The following is a 23,581-nucleotide window of genomic DNA, read 5'->3' on the forward strand; positions in this document are numbered from 1 at the left end:
ATTTAAATGCAGCGGTCTCCTTCACTGAACGAGCAGCCGACTGTCAGGAAGGAACGCTTCCTTCTCAACAATCGGCTGCTACATCATACAGTCTAAACCCGCCTTTAGATGTGGCGTATAAAAATAAAAAAATAAAAAAACACAAAAGAAAACAAGTGTGAATGAAGCCTTATAAAAGTGACAGAAAACAATGTCATGGCCAACTGTGCCTCAACAATGGGCATTCATTTAGGGGCTCGTTCTAAATTATATTATGGGGTCCTATGATTTCTTTGTACGCTCCTGATCACATGGCGACTTTCCAGGTGAGTAATACTTATTTTGTTATTTTTAACTATTGCTTTCTACCCGATTTTTTATGTTTCAAAATCCCCTTTAAGAATCGTCATTCATGGTCAGATCCTATAAAAAAAAAAAAAATCATTATGTGTACGACACTTTCCAAATTCTTCATGTAGTAGCTGGAAACAGACAACTAACTATAGCTGAGTAAATATGAACCATGCCATCCTCATGGGGGTTTATTGTGTGAGAAGGAAATTCAGATCCGGCTGTTTTCTCCTGTCTACTTCCATCCTGCCTTAATGCTCCGACTAAAAACGGCCAGGAAAAATCTGAATAAGGCCTCATGCACGCACCGCATGTATTTTGCGGTCTGCAAATAGCGGATCCATAAAATATGGATACGGATGTGCATGCCACAGTTATCTGATAGAACTAACTATTCTTGTCCGCAAAGTGGACAACAATAAGACATATTCTATAATATTCGGAAGGGCAGCGGATTACATTTGTGTGCTGTCTGGATTGTTTGCAACCCCATAGAAATGAATGGGTACATAACGCGCAAAAAAAGCAGATCAGACGCAGACCCAAAATACCGTTGTGCACTTGAGCCCTTGACTTGTCAATATACAGCCGGCCCCTCTGTTGACATAGGCTCAAAGTCAATGGGGGGATTTATAATTTATTTTCTCTAGAATTCAGTAAAAACAAGTCCCAATTTTTGTTGCGTGCCATTTTGCACAGAAATTTGTGACTTATATATGTCACGCCACTCCCAACACTTTTGAAAGGAAACATGAGTGAGGTTAGCGATATTACTTATTTGTATTCCTGTGTGCCGCCTTTTAGGTTGGGTTCACACCAGCACTATCCGTTTCCATTGTTCTGCTCCGTTATAGGAGCCGAACACCAAAAATAATGGAAGTGCCGGATCTGGCACATAAAGGAACTGAATGGAGTCAAATTAACCCTTTGACTATAATGGGGGTTTGTTAATTTCCCATTTTGGAGTTCGTTCTTTTAGCGGAAAAAAAAAGCATGCAGGACTTTTTTTCCCCGCTGGTTTTGACAGAATCCGCAATGGAGGCCTCGAACTGAACCTCGAATGCAGATGTGAACTTGGCCTTAAAAAGTCACAAAAAAAAGCACTTACTCCAGCAGGGGGGTGGCATATAAAACTTGAGCAACAAAGATTTGCCAGATTTATCAAACAGTGTGCGACGTTTCAAACGTTTTTATTGTATGGCCAGAATTTTGCAACTGTAATTATACATATGCCACGGACTGCAATTGCATTTTTTAAATATTTTTGTATAAGCCCCGTGATCAGTACTAACCACATCACATCGCCACACAGAGTGCACCCATAGCTGTAACAGAGTTCCCCAATGAATAGCGCCATCTACTCTGTGTGAATAAAAGTCTATTCCCTTAAAGTGTAACTGCCGTTCTATTTTTTTTTGTGTGTAATGTGTAGGGGCAGTGATACTAACCATTTTTGTAATATACTTGAATTACTGAAATCGTACATTTCTATTAGAAAATAGCTCTAACGTGGCCCATTTTGAGCCTTGGCAACGCTCCTCTGTCTTCTGTTTACATAACAGTCAGTGCTGAGCAGGTCTCCACAGTAATGTAAATAGAAGACAGAGAAGCGTTGCTAAGGCTCAAAATGGGCCACGTTAGAGCTATTTTCTAATAGAAATGTACAATTTCAGTAATTAAAGTATATAACAAAAATTGGTCAGCATCACTGCCCCTACACATTACACAAATAAAAATAGAATGGCAGTTACACTTTAACTGTCACATCTTGTCCCCAAATGGACAAGAAGAGGACATGTTCTATTTTTTTGCGGGGCCGCAGAACAGACTTACGGATGCGGACAGCACACAGGTGTGCTGTTCTCATCTTTTGCAGCCCCATTGATATGAATGGGTCCACATCCGATCTGCAAAAAACGAGGATCGGTTGAGGACCAAGACTACAGCCACGTGCATGAGGCCTGACACTTATTGCTTACTATAGGCTACTAGTTTTTGAACATTTGGTCCACTTTTAGTAATAGTTACTAAAACAACTTCCCATAGATTCACTAGATAAAAGCACAAATGTTTCTGCGGAATATACCATAATTAGTGCATATTTTATTTATAGCAATTTTTCATGAAAGTCAATTACATTTTAACAAATTTAAAACTACTGTAGCTTTCGGTCATACAATGTTCTAAGAGAATTCAAAGGGAAATCCCACTAGTGAAGTATTTAAGCATAGGTGGAATACATAGTCTATCTGCTCACAGTATTGCTGATTTTTATGTGGAAAATTCTCAACATAAGGCCTCATGCCCGGCCGTGGCTGTATTGCAGCCCGCATACAGCTCATACACGGGCACCGGCCGCGTGCACCCTGCATCACGGATGCGGACCCATTCACTTGAAGAGTGCTTCCATGGTGTTTCTGTCCGTGCCTCCGCACCCCAAAAAAATAGAACATGTTCTATTTTTTTTAAGGTACGGACCCATTCAATTTGAATGGGTCTCGATCCGTCCCGGCCGCCGCACGGATGTTGCCGTGCATTGGGGACCGCAAATTGCAGTCCACAATGCACGGAACGGCCGCAATATGCAGGCATCGGCCATATGCTCACCGTATCACAGATGCTGACCCATTCACTTGAATGGGTCCACAATCTGGAAGGTCGGTGCGGAACGGAGGCACAGAACCCCATGGAAGCACTACGGAGTGCTTCCGTGGGGTTTCTCTCCGTGCCTCTGCACCGCAAAAAATAGAACATGTTCTATTTTTTTTGCGGTGCCAACGGATCACGGACCTATTTAAATTGAATGGGTCTGGATCCGTCTGCGGAATCTGCACGAATGTACACGGGTGAAATCTGCAGGCAAATCCACATAATTTGGTGCGGATCTGCCACTGCAGGTCTCCTTGCAGATTCTTGTGGCGTTTCTGCCAAAAATGTCCACGCCAATATTGCAACATGCGCAGGTAGCCTAAAGAGTAATGGGACATGTTCACACTCAACAGATTTGTTGCAGAAAGTTCTGAAATATCCATCCCAAATATCTTGCCTTAAAATGGGTTATCTGAGTTAAAAAAAACTCGTGCAGGCCCTGTACATGTGCATAAGAAGCCATACTTAGCCCTTTTCTCCCCTACTTTCAGTGCTGAGCTCCTGTTTTCCTTACTGCAGCAGTGATGTCCCATGTACTGCTGAGGCCGATGATTGGCTGCACGGTGATCTGTGTGCAGGAAAAGTCACTGCTGCAGCCAGGAAGATGACGCCAGCAGCGGGGAGTACTGGAGCTCAGCGCTGGAAGAAGCAGGGAAAAAATGGGGTAAGTATGGCTTCCTTTGTTATTTTAGCACAGGGGCTGCCTGAGTTTTCATTGAGCTTTTAATCATCTCTTATTATAATCAAGCCTTTTTAAATCTGACGAATTAATAAAAAAATATATATTACTTATTGGATTTCTCTGCTCCTGGATTTTTTTCTTGTGAAATCCCAAATTATATTGCATTTTTTGCACTTAAAATCAGTGCCAAATGATCAGACATTCTGGATTATCAGATGGGATATTCATGAGATTTCACTGCAACTTTATTTGTGCATCGAACAGAAAGAAGTACGCAGGACTGCCACCTGTCAACACCAGTACTTTCACTAGAGGGCGCCATAGGTAAATCTTAATTTCTGATATAATCACTTGAGGATTATGATCAAGTTACCGTTTCATCTGACTTCACATGGCGCGGACGGAAATAGAAGGATGTTGCACTTTTGTCCCAATCAACATTCTCTTCCTAGAACAAGATTATTAATAGATGGGGCTCCTGAAAGGGCAGCCTGACCTTAGTCCTCATCAAACCTAACCGCACAGAACCGTGCTGCGACAGAAAACATTGGAATGCATTAAAAAACTATTTTCCTAAAAATACAGCATTGTGCAGAGCTTACTGCTACTGAATGCCCATCTTATACAGCAGCTGCCATACAACCGTCAGTATCCATTCACTAGAAACTCTTGGCCATTGGCTCATTTACAATCTACTATCATACATTTCTAACCCAGGAGAAAAGCCGTAGTGGGCACTGGCGAGTACCATAGTCTTTTCAGAGGAGGCAGCAGGTTATTGTGCTTCAGACAAGGGCGTCTTCTTGTGGTCGCTGTTTTCAGAATCCAGATTGAGGATGTGTTCTTTGGATTGCTCATCTGCAGCTTCCTCTTGTCTGTCACCGGCGTCACTACTGTCATGTGCTGGTGTCTGCTGGCCAGAACCAGGAGAAAACGGGAAGTGAAGGGTAAAATAGTCAATTCCTCGGAAGTCGCCTGAAAGTAAATGGAAAAAAAAAAAAACATCTTACACACTGCTCCGACATCAGTTTTCCAAATGTAAAATATCAGAGTAAGAATTGAGTCAGATAGGATGAGGACTCAATATCTGATGGGTGGGAACACGAGTACCGACATCCCCGTTGATCAGCTGATTGAATACACCGCGGCGCTCCTAGGTTCATCGGTCACGTGGACTAGTTGCAGCTCCATCCCATTCAAGTGAATGGGGCTGAGCTGCAATACCAAGCGCAGCCACTATGCAATGTAGGGCACTATAGAAACGTAGAATGTGTCGGCAGATAAGAACCATTTGGCCCATCTAGTCTGCCCAATATACTGAATACTATGGATAGCCCTGGCCCTATCTTATATGAAGGATGGCCTTATGCCTATCCTATGCATGCTTAAACTCCTTCACTGTATTGCAGCTACTACTTCTGCAGGAAGGCTATTCCATGCATCCACTACTCTCTCAGTAAAGTAATACTTCCTGATATTACTTTGAATAAAAGTAATAATAAGCTATGTAATAATAAAATAATTAAAATAATAAAAGTAATAATAAAATAAAATAATAAAAGTAATAAAAAAGTAACAAAATAATAATAATAAAAAAGTAATAAAATAATTAAAATAATAAAAGTAATAATAAAATAAAATAATAAAAGTAATAATAAGCTTTGCTTGGTAAAATGCAAGGAGGCCCCAGCCCTCGACAGAGTGTTACGGCCGATCATACCACTCATCCCCACCGATCAGATATTGATGACCTGTCCTGTGAATAGGTCATCAATGTAGAAGACCTTTAACAGTTGTCGCTGCTTTATTGCAGCACTGGCGCCATGTTGGAGACCAACTGTGTCACCCTCTGTATACTTCTGGATATGCTATATGGGCAGATTTACTAATACTGTCTAAGGTTAAGATGGTCCAAACATAGGGGAAATTTAGCACTTTTACATCACGCTCAGCACTTTTCCATAAAGTGAACATGGTGTGCTCAGGCTTAGCAGGAGAGATATGGCCTCCTGCAGCTCAGCAAATTTATTCTAATTGACGCCAGAGGTAAGTAATACTAAATAAACCAGTTGTATGCAATGTTATCCGGACCAAAATACATGGCCATTATAGTGGGCGGTCCAGACAACACGGATCGTGGTCATGGAGGGGGGGGGCGGGGGGTGGTGATATGGAATACACAGGCTGCGGTTATATGGGGGAACAAACAAAGAAATAAAGGGGCATGAAGCCTCGCTAGTGACAGAGCATTTCACTAAGTCCAGTAAAACCACCAACTTTATTCACATATAATAAAATTGAAGACAAGAATCTGTAATAAAGTGTCATAAAAAGCTAATGTGGAGCTAAACTGTCTTCATTGCCCATAGCAACCAATCACAGCACAGCTTTCATTTTGTAATCTGGTCTTGAAAAATGAAAGCTGTGCTGTGATTGGTTGCTATGGGCAATAAAGCAAGTTTTCATAAATCTGCCCTTTATGAATGTGTCTGATGTATTGTGTTTGCAGTATCTCAAGTATATCACAAGGGGCGTGGCTTAGTGGAAGGGGCGTGGCTTAGAATATGATGTGCACTAAAAATTTGTACGTCAACCAACAGTTCCTATAAAGTTGGAGAAAGGTGTCAAGCGGCACATCTATCCAGCCTGAGCCCCTGTGATAAATGTGGTACATCTTCTTCAGGCTGTCTGCCTGTTTAGGCTGTGCACAATAAGCAGGTTTAGTAAATCTGCCCCATTAGGTTGAATTTTTGCCATCCTAGGGGTACTTTCACACTTGCAGCAGAGGATTCCGGTTACGGAACTGCCTGCCGGATCCGGCAATCCGGACGCAAACTGATGGAATTTGTCAGACGGATCCGGATACGGATCCCTCTGACAAATGCATTGAAATGCGGGATCCGTCTCTCTGGTGTCATCCGGAAAAATGGATCCGGTATTAATTTGTTTCAAAATTTTAAAGGTCTACGCATGCGCAGACTGGAAAGCCGGATCCGTTTTTCCGGTACTCTTAATGCTGGATCCGGCACTAATACACTTCAATGTAAATTAATGCCGGATTCGGCATTACGGCAAGTGATCAGTATTTTTGGCCGGAGAGAAAACTGCAGCAGGCTGTGATATTTTCTCCGTCCAAAAAACGTAAGAGGGACTGAACTGATGCAGCCTGAACGGATTGCTCTCCATACAGAATGCATTAGGATAAAACTGATCAGTTTTTTCTGGTATTGAGCCCCTGTGACGGAACTCAATACCGGAAAACAAAAACGCTAGTGTGAAAGTACCCTTATTCAAGCACCTGTTACTAACCAGGAGTAACCAGAGGACTCATGGGGTCTTCTGGCTGTTGGAAAGTATCGCTGGGTTCCAGCTCACTGATGTCCAGGGGTTCAGACAGCTCCACTGAGTCGATGTTCACTTCCATTGATGATACACTGTCCAGTGGAGCTGGAAGGGAGAAAAGATTCACCTTTACTATACACAATATATAAAATATGACATATATCTGACATGGGCTAAACTATGGGGTCATTTATCAAACTGGTGTAAAGTAGAACTTGCTTAGTTGCCCATAGCAACCATTCAGATTCCTCCTTTTATTTTCCAAAGGAGCTCTGAAAAATGGAATCTGATTGGTTGCTATGGGCAACTTAGGAAGTTTTCCTTTACACCAGTTTGATAAATAACACCCTATACAGGTCCTTCTAAAAAAATTAGCATATTGTGATAAAGTTCATTATTTTCTGTAATGTACTGATAAACATTAGACTTTGATATATTTTAGATTCATTGCACACCAACTGAAGTAGTTCAAGCCTTTTATTGTTTTAATATTGATGATTTTGGCATACAGCTCATGAAAACCCCAAATTCCTATCTCAAAAAATTAGCATATCATGAAAAGGTTCTCTAAACAAGCTATTAACATAATCATCTGAATAAACTAATTAACTCTAAACACCTGCAAAAGATTCCTGAGGCTTTTAAAAACTCCCAGCCTGGTTCATTACTCAAAACCGCAATCATGGGTAAGGCCTCATGCACACGACAGTATTGCTTTTTCAGTGTTTTGCGGTCCGTTTTTTACGGATCCGTTGTTCCGTTTTTTGTTTCCGTTGTGTTTCCGTTTCCTTTCCGTTTTTCCGGTCCGTTTTTCCGTATGCCATATACAGTATACAGTAATTACATAGAAAAAATTGGGCTGGGCATAACATTTTCAATAGATGGTTCAGGAAAAAACGGAACGGAAACGGAAGACATACGGATGCATTTCCGTATGTGTTCCGTTTTTTTGGCGGACCCATTGACTTGAATGGAGCCAAGCACCGTGATTTGCGGACAAGTATAGGACATGTTCTATCTTTTCACGGCACGGAAATACTGAAATACTGAAACGGAATGCACACTGAGACACTTCAGTATTTTTTGCTGAACCATTGAAATGAATGGTTCAGTATATGTTCCGTATACTGAGCTCAAAAAACGTCCAGTATACTGAACGCAAAATACTGTTGTGTGCATGAGCCCTAAGACTGCCGACCTGACTGCTGTCCAGAAGGCCATCATTGACACCCTCAAGCAAGAGGGTAAGCCACAGAAAGAAATTTCTGAACGAATAGGCTGTTCCCAGAGTGCTGTATCAAGGCACCTCAGTGGGAAGTCTGTGGGAAGGAAAAAGTGTGGCAGAAAACGCTGCACAACGAGAAGAGGTGACCGGACCCTGAGGAAGATTGTGGAGAAGGACCAATTCCAGACCTTGGGGGACCTGCGGAAGCAGTGGACTGAGTCTGGAGTAGAAACAACCAGAGCCACCGTGTACAGGCGTGTGCAGGAAATGGGCTACAGGTGCCGCATTCCCCAGGTCAAGCCACTTTTGAACCAGAAACAGTGGCAGAAGCGCCTGACCTGGGCTACAGAGACGCAGCACTGGACTGTTGCATGTCATTCGGAAATCAAGGTGCCAGAGTCTGGAGGAAGACTGGGGAGAGGGAAATGCCAAAATGCCTGAAGTCCAGTGTCAGGTACCCACAGTCAGTGATGGTCTGGGGTGCCATGTCAGCTGCTGGTGTTGGTCCACTGTGGTTTATCAAGGGCAGGGTCAATGCAGCTAGCTATCAGGAGATTTTGGAGCACTTCATGCTTCCATCTGCTGAAAAGCTTTATGGAGATGAAGATTTCATTTTTCAGCACGACCTGGCACCTGCTCACAGTGCCAAAACCACTGGTAAATGGTTTACTGACCATGGTATTACTGTGCTCAATTGGCCTGCCAACTCTCCTGATCTGAACCCCATAGAGAATCTGTGGGATATTGGGAAGAGAAAGTTGAGAGACGCAAGACCCAACACTCTGGATGAGCTTAAGGCCGCTATCGAAGCATCCTGGGCCTCCATAACACCTCAGCAGTGCCACAGGCTGATTGCCTCCATGCCACGCCGCATTGATGCAGTCATTTCTGCAAAAGGATTCCCGACCAAGTATTGAGTGCATAACTGAACATAATTATTTGAAGGTTGACTTTTTTTGTATTAAAAACACTTTTCTTTTATTGGTCGGATGAAATATGCTAATGTTTTGAGATAGGAATTTTGGGTTTTCATGAGCTGTATGCCAAAATCATCAATATTAAAACAATAAAAGGCTTGAACTACTTCAGTTGGTGTGTAATGAATCTAAAATATATGAAAGTCTAATGTTTATCAGTACATCACAGAAAATAATGAACTTTATCACAATATGCTAATTTTTTTAGAAGGACCTGTATTCATGTCTCTCATTTCTCTTTACATTTTGGGGTTTTGACATGGTCACATGTCAATGTAGCCTTTCTTTTTCAGCCAGTCATTTCAGACATGTTGAACGCTAAGGAGGAATTAATATTAAAGGGAACCTGTCACCAAAAAATCTCTTACCAAGCTGTTAATAGTACCTTATAGTGCTGCAGAGTAGTCTCCTAATGCACTTTTTGATTGTTTAGCCGCATCTAGCCTCCTTGAGAAATCGATGTTTTATTCAGCCGCCGCCCCCTGCTTCAAGTCAGGTTTGAAGTCAAGGGGGCAGCGGCCTAGGCGTCTCGAATGCTGCTCTCCCCGCCTCCCACCGCCTTTATTGACACGCCGGATCTCAGTGCCGGGACCGCGCTCCCAGGCCGCATGCGCAGTAAAGGGCTGCTGTAGCGCGATCCCGGGTCCGGCTTGTACACTCAGCCGGCTTCAGCTTCGCTACTGCGCATGCGCCCGCCAGCCTTACATACTAGCGCAGTTACAGAAGATGCCAGGCGCATGCGCAGTAGCGAAACTGAAGTGCATTAGGAAACTACTATGCAGCACTATAAGGTACTATTAACAGCTTAGTAAGCGATTTTTTTGGTGACAGGTTCCCTTTAAAGGGGTTGTGTTGTTTCAGCAAATAGCATTTATCATGTAGAGAAAGTGAATACAAGGCACTTACTAATGTATTGGTATTATCTATATTGCTTCCTCTGCTCGTTTTCAGGGGTTATGACCACCCTGCAATCCGTCAGTGGTGTCCGTACTTGCACACTATAGAAAAAAGCACCAGCCTAGATGAGCTCCCACGGTCCTGCCACCAGAGAGGCAGACACTTTTTCCTATAGTGACAAGCACGACCACCACTGTCCCAGATATCTGGAGGGACAGTCCCTGATCTCTGGCATCTGTCTCTGCTTCCGTACGTCGGCTCTTTGCTTCATCATTTCCCCCCCACTGGCGCTTCACACTGCAGGTCTGGGTAGGGGGCGGGGATGGGGGGTGACAGTGGTGGGGCCAGCAGGGAGCTCCGTGTGTCCTGCTGTTGGTATTGCTACTGCTGGGGAATGAGGTAAGTATGTGGAGTTTTTTTTTTTTTTTACTGCCTGTGAAAGTGGCACAGCTGGACATATTACTGCCTGTGAAGGGGGCACAGCTGGACATATTACTGACTGTGAAGGGGGCACAGCTGGACATATTACTGCCTGTGAAGGGGGCACAGCTGGGCATATTACTGCCTGTGAAGGGGGCACAGCTGGGCATATTACTGCCTGTGAAGGGGGGACAGCTTGACATATTACTGCCTGTGAAGGGGGCACAGCTGGGCACATTACTGACTGTGAAGGGGGCACAGCTGGACATATCACTGCCTGTGAAGGGGGCACAGCTGGGTATATTACTGCCTGTGAAGGGGGCACAGCTGGATATATTACTGCCTGTAAAGGGGGCACATCTGGATATATTACTGCCTGTGAAGGGGGCCCAGCTGGACATATTACTGCCTGTAAAGGGGGGACAGCTAGACATATTACTGCCTGTGAAGGGGGCACAGCTGGGCATATTACTGACTGTGAAGGGGGCACAGCTGGACATATCACTGCCTGTGAAGGGGGAACAGCTGGGTATATTACTGCCTGTGAAGGGGGCACAGCTGGATATATTACTGCCTGTGAAGGGGGCACATCTGGATATATTACTGCCTGTGAAGGGGGCACAGCTGGACATATTACTACATGTGAAGGGGGCACAGCTGGGCATATTACTGCCTGTGAAGGGGGCACAGCTGGGTATATTACTGCCTGTGAAGGGGCACAGCTAGACATATCACTGCCTGTGAAGGGGACACAGCTAGGTATATTACTGGCTGTGAAGGGGGCACAGCTGGCCATTTTACTGCCTGTAAAGGGGGCACTTTACTGGGCATAGTACTGCCTCTGAAGGGGGCACTTCACTGGGCATATTACTGCCTGTGAAGGGGGTACAGCTGGGCATATTACTGCCTGTGAAGGGGGCACAGCTGGGTATATTACTGCCTGTGAAGGGGCACAGCTAGACATATCACTGCCTGTGAAGGAGACACAGCTAGGTATATTACTGGCTGTAAAGGGGGCACAGCTGGCCATTTTACTGCCAGTGAAGGGGGCACTTTACTGGGCATAGTACTGCCTCTGAAGGGGGCACAGCTGGGCATAGTACTGCCTCTGAAGGGGGCACTTTACTGGGCATATTACTGGCTGTAAAGGGGGCACTTTACTGGGCATAGTACTGCCTTTGAAGGGGGCACAGTTGGGCATATTACTACCTGTGAAGGGGGCACTTTACTGGGCATAGTACTGCCTTTGAAGGGGGCACAGTTGGGCATATTACTACCTGTGAAGGGGGCACAGCTGGGCATATTACTGCCTGTGAAGGGGGCATGTTACTAGGCATATTACTGCCTGTGAAGGTGGCACAGTTGAGTATATTCCTGCCTGTAAGGAGGGCACTGCTGGGCATATTACTGCCTGTGAAGGGGGCACTTTACTAGGCATATTACTGTCAGGGGCACTGTACTGGGCATATTACTGTCAGTGGGCACTTTACTGGGCATATTAATGTCAGGAGACACATATCTGGGCATAAGTACTGTGACAGGGCACATATCTGGGCATAACTACTGTGTGGGGGCGCATATCTGGTCACAACTACTGGGAGGGGGCACATATCTGGCCATAACTACTGTGAGGGGGCACATATCTGAGCATAACTACTGTAAAAGGGGCACAATGCTGGCATAACTACTGTGTAGTGGCATAAAGGAGGAATAATTACTATGTGGGGGCATTTAGAGATCTGGGTCGGATTAGGTGTTTAGTTATGTTTTGGACAGAGTTAGAGGCATGGCCTAGTGCTGAAAAAATTTGCTTTACGCGCCGCACACAATTTCCCTCTTTCGTCTTTTCAAAGGTTGGGAGGTATGACAGAGTGGTCATAACCATGGAAACGAGCAGTGTATAATGTGATGGAAAAATGAATCAAGCCAGGAAATTAAGCAATATGGACAATCACAATACATTAGTAAATGGCTTGTATTAACTTTCTCCACATGATAAATGCCAATTGCTGAAGTGACAAACCCTTTTAAGCATGACATTTCATATACTGGCGTAAGATGAGCCAAATGCATCTTAAAAATTTTGGAGCATCTCAGCAGGTTGCTGCACCAGAAATGGAAACTTACTCCAGCTAGGAGCTGGCATAGATTTACTGCAAGTTTTTTTTTGGGCCTTATCCCTCTCATCTATTCCCTGTCCACTTTTGCTAGTGGCCTCTTCTACCTATTGAAAAAAATCCAACTGCTACCTGCCACTACACTGTGGTCCCCGGGTACCTGGCTCAGTTCAACACTCATCCAGGAAAACCCCAGAAGACACCTTTATTTCTTTAAACAGCAGAGCTGCAATTACGGAGAACTTGTCGCATGGAAATACAGTGCAAGCTGCAGACAGCAGGTTATAGAACAGAAGAAGCTGAGCAGATTGATATATACGGTAGTTTTAAAGAAAAAGTTCAGTAAAACCTGTAATTGATTCATTTATGCTCTTTTTAGGCTCCATTCATATAACTGCATTTCTGGTCCGCGTTTATTGTGGATTTATTCATTTCTATGGGTCCGCCAAAAAAAAAACAGACAGCACACGGGGTGCTGTCCGCATCCTTATGTCCGTTCTGTGGTCTCGCAAAAAAGATAGAACATGTCCTATTCTTGTCTGTTTTTGGGGACAAGAATAGGCATTGTTATAACGGGTCAGCAAAACAAACGGATGCAATACCGAAGTCACACAGACGTTATCCAGATTTTTTGCGGATCTGCATTTTGCAGACAACAAAATACATACGGTCGTGTGAATGCACCCTTAGGAGTCATGTGGGCGGTCCTACTTAGTGATATCTAACTCTGCCTGCATTACATACTTAGATGACAATCAGTAAGGCTACTTTCACACTAGCGTTCGGCTATCCGCTCGTGAGCTCCGTTTGAAGGGGCTCACGAGCGGACCCGAACGCTTCCGTCCAGCCCTGATGCAGTCTGAATGGATGCGGATCCGCTCAGACTGCATCAGTCTGGCGGCGTTCAGCCTCCGCTCCGCTCGCCTCCGCACGGACAGGCGGACAGCTGAACGCTGCTTGCAGCGTTCGGGTGTCGCCTGGCCGTGCGGAGGCGTGCGGATCCGTCCAGACTTACAATGTAAGTCAATGGGGACGGATCCGTTTGAAGATGCCACAATATGGCTCAATCTTCAAGCGGATCCGTCCCCCATTGACTTTACATTGAAAGTCTGGACGGATCCGTCCGAGGCTATTTTCACACTTAGCTTTTATATGCCAATATAATACAGACGGATCCGTTCTGAACGGAGCCTCCGTCTGCATTATTATGATCGGATCCGTTCAGAACGGATCCGATCGAACGCTAGTGTGAAAGTAGCCTAAGACTGCCCACATGACTCCTAAGCATAAAAAGAGCAGAGATATAAATGTATAATTGACAAGTTTTACTGAATCCTTTCCCATAAAACTATACATCAGTCTGCTCGTCTCCTCCTTCTCTATAACATGCTGCCTGCAGATTGCTTGGACAATGTGACAGGTTCCCGTTAAGGTCTCTGCTTGCTGTTAATAAATAATGTCATGTTAATGTTGTGTTTTATTTAGATAAGACTGGAAACTCCTTTAATCCTCTGTGCTACAGAACAGAGACTGAAGTGCTACTGATAAGATTCTCCTTTTCAAAGGCTTGTCTTGATTTTTCACAAACTGTATCACATATACTACTTAATAAAGTAATATATATGTGAATGGGCACTCATACATTAGGAATCACATAAAGACAATAAAAAGACAATTAATTTGATGCTGAATACAATAATCAATAATAGATAAAATGTAATAAAAATGATAAAATGATAACGATAAAAAATAATAAGCAATGGTGATCTGATACACTACCCTTTAATTGGCTTATATACCCGCGGATAGGGCAACCTCGGATGGTACAGTGTAATGGTATCAGTAAACCAAATGTATTAAGTCAACAGATTTCCAAAATGATGAAATTATCCCCAGGTTTACCTGAAGAATTCCATGTGATTTCTGCATTATATCACACGTATACACAGATGATCTCAGCGGCGGTCATTAACCTCTGAAGAATTACATGTACAGCTGCATTCCCTTACAGATAGTAGATCTCGGGCGTATACTGTACATTTTGATCAGATGATCTCAGCGGCGGTCATTAACTTCTGAAGAATTACATGTACAGCTGCATTCCCTTACAGATAGTAGATCTCGGGCGTATACTGTACATTTTGATCAGATGATCTCAGCGGCGGTCATTAACTTCTGAAGAATTACATGTACAGCTGCATTCCCTTACAGATAGTAGATCTCGGGCGCATACTGTATAGTATCACATTTTCAGCATAATTTGAGAAATATTTTTTGTGATGTTTTGAATATATAACATTCTTCTGTATTTTAGCCTCTTTTTTATTGACTGGAAGCAACATGAATCCAGGACAAAATGTACAACTGATGTTATTTAGAAGGTAAAGTGGCCATACACATTCCCTCTGATTTCACTAGGACAAGCCAACTATTTAATGTGTATTGAGGTGTGCTGACTCTCCCCGAAACCAGATGTCATATGACAAAAATACTGGGCAGTTGGATTTCGCCATGCCAGATCCTTTTGTTTTTGGGAAAACAGTGTTTTAATGCAAGTGTTAATGTCACTGTATTCTGTGTACTATGTATCCCAAAGGTTGCATTATGGAGACGGTGGGAAGTTGCTAGCTACTGTTGCTAGCCTTGGCTGGCTCCACCTCTCCCTCTCTAAGACGAAGTGAGTCAGTGAAGTGCGAGATGTGGGTGAGTAAACAGCTAAGGAGCAGAGCTGTCCAGGGAAGACTTCACCCTGTGGATAATAAACAGCTAAAGTGACGGAAGATGTACAAGCATTTGAAGAAGATCTAGTGGATTCAGCAGAACATATAGCGGCTGCATAAGAGGAGTGAAGAGCACTTGTCAGAGAAAGGTAATGCACCTATGTTGTGGCTACAGAGTTCTCTGAATACTGGTGGGAGCAAAAAGCTTCAGGTTCCCTATCATATCAAGACGACAGAAGGGCCCTCTGTTCAGAGACTGTATTCCACTGTGGATACTGCAGAGATACCATACAGTGAGAGAGGTAAATTGCACCCCTTGGGTCGGGAAAGGAGAGATTGTAAAAAGAGACCAGCCTCCCACGCACAACCTTGGGAATTGCATACAAAATACTACATTTAATGTGTACAGTGCCTCCGTAAAGAAGTTCAATGGCCCCATCGTTGCCTCCATCACTGCAGGGGCTTCTGACTTGCATCTCACAATTTATCACCATCAAGGGCACTCCAAACCAGAAACAAGGGCACCCTGAACCAGAATCAAGGGCATCCTGAACCAGAATCAAGGGCACCCTGAACCAGAATCAAGGGCACCCCGAACCAGAATCAGGCAGGAAAAACCCAAGAACCAAGATGTGCCTCGAAGGGAAGAAAGGTGCACCCTTCCTATCACTGAATGGCCCAAGACAGCATCAAAAAGAGCAACAACTACAACTTCCATTATTGTACTACTACCACTTCTATCCTCTCCCCCTCTCCTGGGCTTGCTGCAGGGAGACTAAAACAGCCATGACAGGAGAGGTGACAGTATTTTTTTCTCCTGACATGTCTGTTTTAGTAACTCCTTGCAGACCCCATGTGATAAAAGTTCTAAAGCATCTATTCTTATGACTCTATATTATACCATCCCTTTATTATTCCTTCTAGAACTTATAAATGAATTGCTAGCAGTTTGTAATGACGGTCCAGATGGATGTTACCATTTGGGGTGTGTCCTTGCACAGTCTGACACTGGCAGCAATGATTGAATAATGTCAAATTGTGCAAGGACACTGCCAACAGCCATCAGGACCTTGATTGCAAACTGCTAGAAATTAATTTCTAACTTCTAGAAGGAATGATAAATAAATGATACAACATAGAGCCATAAGAATAGTTATTACATGGGGAATGTAAGTAGTTACTAAAACAGACATGTCAGAAGAGGTGACAGGTCCTCTGCAAGAGACAAGTTGGATGACGTTACACAAAGTCATAAAGTAATTGTACAGATGTATTTATATAGACCAATGTTTCTCAGCTCCAGCCCTCAGGGCACACCCGCTGGTCGAGATTAAAGAGTATCCAACAGAATGAATACCTGTGGTAAGTCCTGATGCATTGACTATAACTAGATCACTTGCTCAATACTAATCTTGAAAACGTGACGTGCTGGGGGGTGGCGAGGAATGGAGTTGAGAAACACTGTTATAGACGATACGATAATAAATGTGTGAACATTGCTTTAGACAAACAACAGACACTGTTATGTCCCCTGGCAAAAACCTGTGTGACAGTGCTGCTGAGTACAGACACACCTTGAGCATAGTGGGTACAGGTATCTTTGTTCCACAAGTACTCTCCACGCCCAGCTGCCTCTGACCCATCCAACCCATCAATGAGTGATATTCACTCAGAATGATGGAAGCACAGAAGAGGCCATAACCTTCACTCCAGTGTCTGTCCCACCACCACTGTCTGACAACTCCTACCAGTCCTCACTTCACTCCTCTCGCTTCTATCCTCCAATGCTAAAGATCTATACAATTAAATTACAGCAATAATATATCGTGATACACGTCCTTCTGTTTCTTTACCTTACTACATTCTTCCATGCAAAGATAATAAATCAGGAAATTAAAATCTATCTTGAAATCCTTAGTGACCACCAATATGCTTTTTTAGCATGGTCACTAAGGGGCCTTAGGCCTAGTATGAGGGCTGCTACACGGGTCTCCTGTGCTGCGGAGAGCAGGGACTAAACTCTCACACGCGAGCTGGGCTTCTGCTCTAATGGCCCAGGTTGACAGAAGCTCCAATCTGGGCCTTTTAACCCCTTAGATGCCTCGGTCAATAGCAACCGTGGCATCGGCCAATGTATATGCATGTCAGCTTCGGGCCTAATAAAGGCCCCAGACCTGCCTGCAGTATATCTGTCTCAGGCTGAGCCTCTCTGGTGTAGCCTGCTGGTGACTTGTCAGCATACTGCTGCATACTGCATAAGCAGTTAAAAAAGTTTTCCCATCTCAGACAATGGGGGCATTTTGCTAGGATATGCCCCCCATTGTCCTATCCAATCTAGGGACTCGCACCTATCTCATAAACGGAGCCTTGAAAGTCATGCACAGTGGCCCTCCATTCATTTTTATGGGGCCGCCGAAAATAGCCAAGCGCTGACTCGGCTATTTCCATCGGCCCCATAGAAATGAATGGGAGCGCATGAAATGGAGGGCCGCCGCGCATACACAGTGCGCCCTCCATGACATTCAAGGCTCTGTTTACGAGATTGGTGCAGGTCCCAGAGGTGGGACCCGCACCTATCAGACAATGGGCACATATCCTAGCAAGAAATACTAATTTTTCTATTTAAAAAAAACCACATTTTAATGGAAACAATTGCAAAAATCAAATCCCTTTCACACATTTGGTATCGCCGCATCAGTAATGACCTGCACTACACAATAATCATGTAAATGATCCCAAATGGTGGAAAAACAAGCAAAAAAAAAAAAGACTGAATTGCAGTCACAAGCTCGTAATTTTCCTGAAGAGACGGGTAGGACATGTACAGTATCTGTTAGGCATTTATGGGATAATGTAGGGATAATGTAACGTTCCTTTCCTTTCTTATAGATCCACTCAAAGTTAACCTCAATTGAATTACTTGGAACTCTTGGCTTGTTCTTTCCTGCACTTCTTCAGGCTCAAGTAAAATTCTCGTACATCACCCTATCACTCCTTTCACAGAATATACTGCTATGATTCCTTTCCAGATCCCATTCCTGATAACTACAATGTTATTTATTCAGCGCTACATGGGAGGTGTTTGGGATTGTATTCTCTCCTTTCTTCTCACCATATGTAGCACTTTATGCTTTGGCTGGAAAGAAGATTTCCACAAAACTTGTGTGTACACATATGTGGAAGAAACTATCTATCTATCTATCTATCTATCTATCTATCTATCTATCTATCTATCCTCTCATATCTATCTATCTATCCTCTCATATCTATCTATCTATCTAAAATCTGCAGCACTAGAGCAAAAATGAACCAAACAACAAAATAGGCGCACGCCTGGGGGGATTAGACTATTGCCCAATATATAAAATAGCAAAAAGGCTGCCTTTTTGCTATTCTATCTATCTATCTATCTATCTATCTATCTATCTATCTATCTAATCTATTATATCTATCTATATTTTTATCTATCTTTTATCTCTGTCTTATCTAATTTCTCATATCTCTCTCTCTCTCTCTCTCTCTCTCTATCTAGCAGTTCTACAGCACAGCACACACATATATATATATATATATATATATATATATATATATATACACGCAATCTGCACTTCCCACTTTCTTTTCATGTAGCTGACACATGTAAGTAGTTGGGTGTATCTAACAGCCCTGTAAAACCATTTCAGAAGAGTGTGCTAATCCCTTAATACCATAACCCAGCCACAACCCGGCACCCTGCACTTACGCCTCCATCGGTCGCTCAGCAGGTGTATTTGGGGGTAGTACGTGTCTACATCATGCGACAGGACATCCTCGAAGAAGCGCTGACGGTCTCTCAGATGCTGCGTGCTGGAGCTCTGGCTCTGGAAGACAGGATGTCCCTGCGTGCACAGGGAGAGAATGAGGTGACCACAGCTGCACATTGTAAGGTGGTCACAGACCTTCTAATATTCCGCAACTTCAAATCAGTCCCATTACATTTGAATGCAAACACATTGGATTTCTGCAAACCCCGTTCAGGTCAATAGAACTACTTTTTCAGTCGGGGAAAATTCTGCAACAAAATCAGCAGCGTGTGAAGGCACCCTAAATCAGCAGCGTGTGAAGGCACCCTAAATCAGCAGCGTGTGAAGGCACCCTAAATCAGCAGCGTCTGAAGGCACCCTAAATCAGCAGCGTGTGAAGGCACCCTAAATCAGCAGCGTGTGAAGGCACCCTAAATCAGCAGCGTCTGAAGGCACCCTAAATCAGCAGCGTGTGAAGGCACCCTAAATCAGCAGCGTCTGAAGGCACCCTAAATCAGCAGCGTGTGAAGGCACCCTAAATCAGCAGCGTGTGAAGGCACCCTAAATCAGCATGTCCCCCTAGCATCTCTGACAAAACATTTAGCTCCATCAGTGGGAAAATGTAACTGCAATGCTTAAAAATGGCTTTTGGTTTGTAGTCACTGCCAATAACTGCTCCAGATGATTTTTCCATTTAGGACGGTGCACGGCTACAACACATGATCTCACGGGGGAAAATTGTTCCAAGCAAAGCAAAAGGTCATCGCTATAAAGACAATATAAAAACTTTCACCTGGTTATGGGTAAGGTTTTTATGGACTCCGTTATTTAAATGCCTCACTCACTCAAGGACTACAGTAAATGAGAGAGGAAAATGAATTGAGGTGATGATATAGGGTGTATATAGTGCCCTGGTTCCTCTATGAGAAGGGCGTGCTGCTGTATCATACAGGACACTACTCATTGTCAGTGCGAGGCATGGTGCCTGCTGGGGGTGATGGTGCCCCACAGAACAGAAGGGGGGGCATATAGACAGTATACAGAGGCACTGACCTGGGATCTGGCAGTCATGTCTGAGCTGGGCTGCGGTGTGGGAGCTCCCTCCTGTTCCACAAGTTGTCAGGAGTTCTCAGCACAGAGCGGGGCGGGACATTCACGTCCTATTACTCATCCTCAGAGAATGGGGTGTCACACTCACTGCTCACTATATATACAGATGTAACCCAGCACAATGTGTCCTTTAACTCATTGAGGGGCAGGGTTAACCCCAGGGAGACATAAGATAATAAAATAAACCTATTTATTGGTTTAAAACTCCTGACAGTACATTGTTATACCAGGTGCAGTGTTATGGTCGCTACATCGATGACCTGTTGTTTATTTGGTCTGGTGATGTGGCGGCCATACCACTGTTTGTGGATTACGTCAATTCATGTTTGGACTCTTTCTTTCACTGTCCATCATGATTCGATCAGTGTTAATTTTCTGGATTTGTGTCTGAGGGAGGATGCGGTCACATCAACACTCTGCACTTCCACTTAGGCCTCATGCACACAACCGTGACGTTTTTTTGCGGTCCGCAAACCGCGGATCCGCAAAAAAAAACAGAAGCCGCCCGTGTGTCTTCCGCAATTTGCGGAACAGAACGGGTGGCCGTCAATATAATGCCTATTCTTGTCCGCAAAGCGCGGACAAGAATAGGACATGTTATATTTTTTTAGCGGGGCCGCGGAACGGAGCAACGGATGTGGACAGCACACGGAGTGCTGTCCGCATCTTTTGCGGCCCCATTGAAGTGAATGGGTCGGCATCCGAGCCGCCAAAACGGCGGCTCGGATGCGGACCCAAACAACGGTCGTGTGCATGAGGCCTTACAGGACGGAATTGTCAGGGAACACGATTCCACATGCCTCCTCGTGTCATTCACCTCATGTTGTACATAACATTCCAAAAGGTGAATTTATTTGTACGAGCCGCAATTGTTCAGATGTGGATCCTTTTATTTTTGAGTCTGATAAAATAATCAATAGGCTTTCTAGCAGATCATATTCACGTCGACATATGTTAAAACTGAGACAATATGTGTCTGACATGAATAGGAAAGAGTTGATCTTTCCAAAGAAGAGGCTTTCCGACACCCCTCATGAACCGAGTCACTACATTTGTCACACAATACAGTGAAGAGTACGGCAGATATGTAGAATTGTTAGAAAGCACCTACCTCTGTTAAACTATGACAAACAGTGGTCTAATGTGGTCATGGGAGGTATTAGATGCGCTGCTCGAAAGGCGCCCACTTTGGGAAACGTGGTGAGCCCCAGCTTATTTCAAGAGAAAAAAGTATCTCAGCCAACCTGTCTAGCAAGCAAGGGAAGTTACAAATGTGGTCACAGCAGATGCATTTTAGAAATTTTTTAAATTTTTTTGTAAAGTCTGTCATTTTTCTCAACCGGAACCCAAAAGCCAGCCCTGCTATCTAACTATTCATTTTTTTTCACCGACCAACCCTCCTCCCTACAATGACCTACGAACAACAAAGGAACTTCCAAATCCTCATTCCCAACATCCAACCTATTACACCAAGCCTCCCAATACTGCCACGCTTTAAAATAAGTTGCCTACGTACCGGGCGCCAGTGATGCCTGAATTAGCCCTGCTACGGTCCCTCCAGTAGATCCCATAGACAAGTCGGGTACTGCAGCCCAAATTCCTCCGCCTACGGGGTCAGCTGCCATAAATGCTCCCACTGTGAGCGAGAGAGAGCATCAGCAACACAGTGACCAACATGCACCGCCACCACCCAGGTATTGAGCGACACACACTCTAATACCAGCCGCTGTAGCAGCCGTACTACAAAAGGCGACGAGGCCGACAATCCGTTTATTGACTGAATCACTTTCAAATTATTACAGTGGAAGCGAACCTTCCTATCCCGAAAATACTCCCCCCACAACATAATCGCCACCACTATAGGAAAAAGTTCCAACAACGCTAAATTCTTCACCTAGCCCTTTTCAAACCAACTAACTGGCCATCCACCAGCACACCATTGACCCCCACAATAAACACCAAAACCTCAACCTCCCGCCGCATCCGAAAACAGCTCGAAATCAAACTAGTCCACCACCTCCCACATGAATAGCCAGCGACCGTTATAACTCTCCAGAAAGGAGCTCCAAACTAGCAAGTCCGCCCGCAATTCCTTACCCAAACGAATGTAGTGGTGTGGTGCAACTACCCCCGCCATCGCCCCCACTAACCTTTTGCTAAAAACCCTCCCCATGGGCATAATCCGGCAAGAAAAATTACGCTTTCCCAAGAGCGATTGAAGCTCGCACAAGTTTATCTTTTTTAACCGCCGTGCCCTCGCTACTTCCCACTTCAAGTCTTCCAACTTATCCATAGGCAGTCTACATTCCATCCTAATCGTATCAATCACTATCACCAAAAACTCAATTATGTGACCTCATTGGAACCCCAAACACCCCAAACAATGTACTCAAAATGTGCAATAACAATGCACAAGCGCTCGAATCCGGGGGCCCAATACAAAGAAAATCGTCCAAGTAGTGAATGATGGATTCACAACCTGACGCGTCCGCCACCACCTATTCTAAAAACTAGCTAAACGTCTCGAAATATGCGCACGACAAGGAACAACCCATTGGCAAACAACAATCCACAAAAAAATCCCCCGTCCCAAAAACACCCCAACACATGCAAACAATCTGGATGCACTGGCAATAACTAAAACGCCGCCTCGATATCCGTCTTTGCTAGTATCGCTCCTTTTCTTCTTAACCCTCGCCACTGCCGCGTCAAATGAGGTATAAACCACTGAACACAAGGCAGGGTCAATACCGTCATTGACCTACGATCCCTTTGGAAAAGACAGGTGATTAATAAGTCAAAACCTATTCACCTCCTTTTTTGGGACCACCCCAGTGGCGATACCCGCAAATTCGCTAGCGGCGGTTCCGAAAATGGGCCCGCCATCCTACCTAGCATGACCTCTTTTGTTACGTTTTTCTGCCAATACCTCTGGATGTTCCATAGCCGACCTCAAATTCCTTTTTAACAACAATGCATCCCCTGGAACGAACGGAATTTTAAAACCCCATGAGAACTCCTCCCGTAGCAACGCCGCAGCCCCTTTAACCGGGTATCTATCGAGGAACGGCTCCATCCTTTCCAGATGGACCAGCGTCTCCCCCTTTGCTATTGATGTCGCCCCACCCCTTTGCCTATTACCCTTGAAGCATCTTACCGCACCGTGAGACCCCCACATATGGAGCATTCATGCTTAAATTTGCATTTTGCTCCGAATTTACAGCCCCCTTCGTTATACGAGAAACACAATACCTTTGTGGACGCTGCCGCGATGTTGGATTGACCCCCACCTCCAGATTCCCCTCGAAATGGCTGACCCGATCTAACCGG

At 44.3% G+C, this 23,581-nt stretch overlaps 1 protein-coding gene across 1 annotated transcript; it reads right to left on the reverse strand.

The window, feature by feature from the left end:
• Nucleotides 1-3,108: 3,108 nt before the first annotated feature.
• On the reverse strand, nt 3,109-20,299 carry LOC122934532 (dysbindin domain-containing protein 2-like). The gene is made up of 4 exons (XM_044290078.1): nt 20,195-20,299; nt 19,102-19,237; nt 6,971-7,108; nt 3,109-4,636 (listed from the first exon to the last, which is right to left on the reverse strand). The coding sequence occupies exons 1-4, from the start codon at nt 20,210-20,212 to the stop codon at nt 4,437-4,439; spliced, it is 492 nt and encodes a 163-aa protein (XP_044146013.1). The 5' UTR covers nt 20,213-20,299; the 3' UTR covers nt 3,109-4,436.
• Nucleotides 20,300-23,581: the final 3,282 nt, after the last annotated feature.

Source organism: Bufo gargarizans, chromosome 4 (assembly GCF_014858855.1).
Source record: "Bufo gargarizans isolate SCDJY-AF-19 chromosome 4, ASM1485885v1, whole genome shotgun sequence".
In the NCBI taxonomy this organism is placed as follows: Eukaryota; Metazoa; Chordata; class Amphibia; order Anura; family Bufonidae; genus Bufo; species Bufo gargarizans.

Bases quoted from the DNA above. Each gene is read 5' to 3' on its own strand.
- LOC122934532 (XM_044290078.1), bottom strand. The intron at 7,109-19,101 runs GTAAGTGCAGGG...TCTCCCTTCCAG, and splicing joins GCTGAGCGACCGATGGAGGC to CTCCACTGGACAGTGTATCA. The intron at 4,637-6,970 runs GTTAGTAACAGG...ATTTACTTTCAG, and splicing joins GAGTCCTCTGGTTACTCCTG to GCGACTTCCGAGGAATTGAC.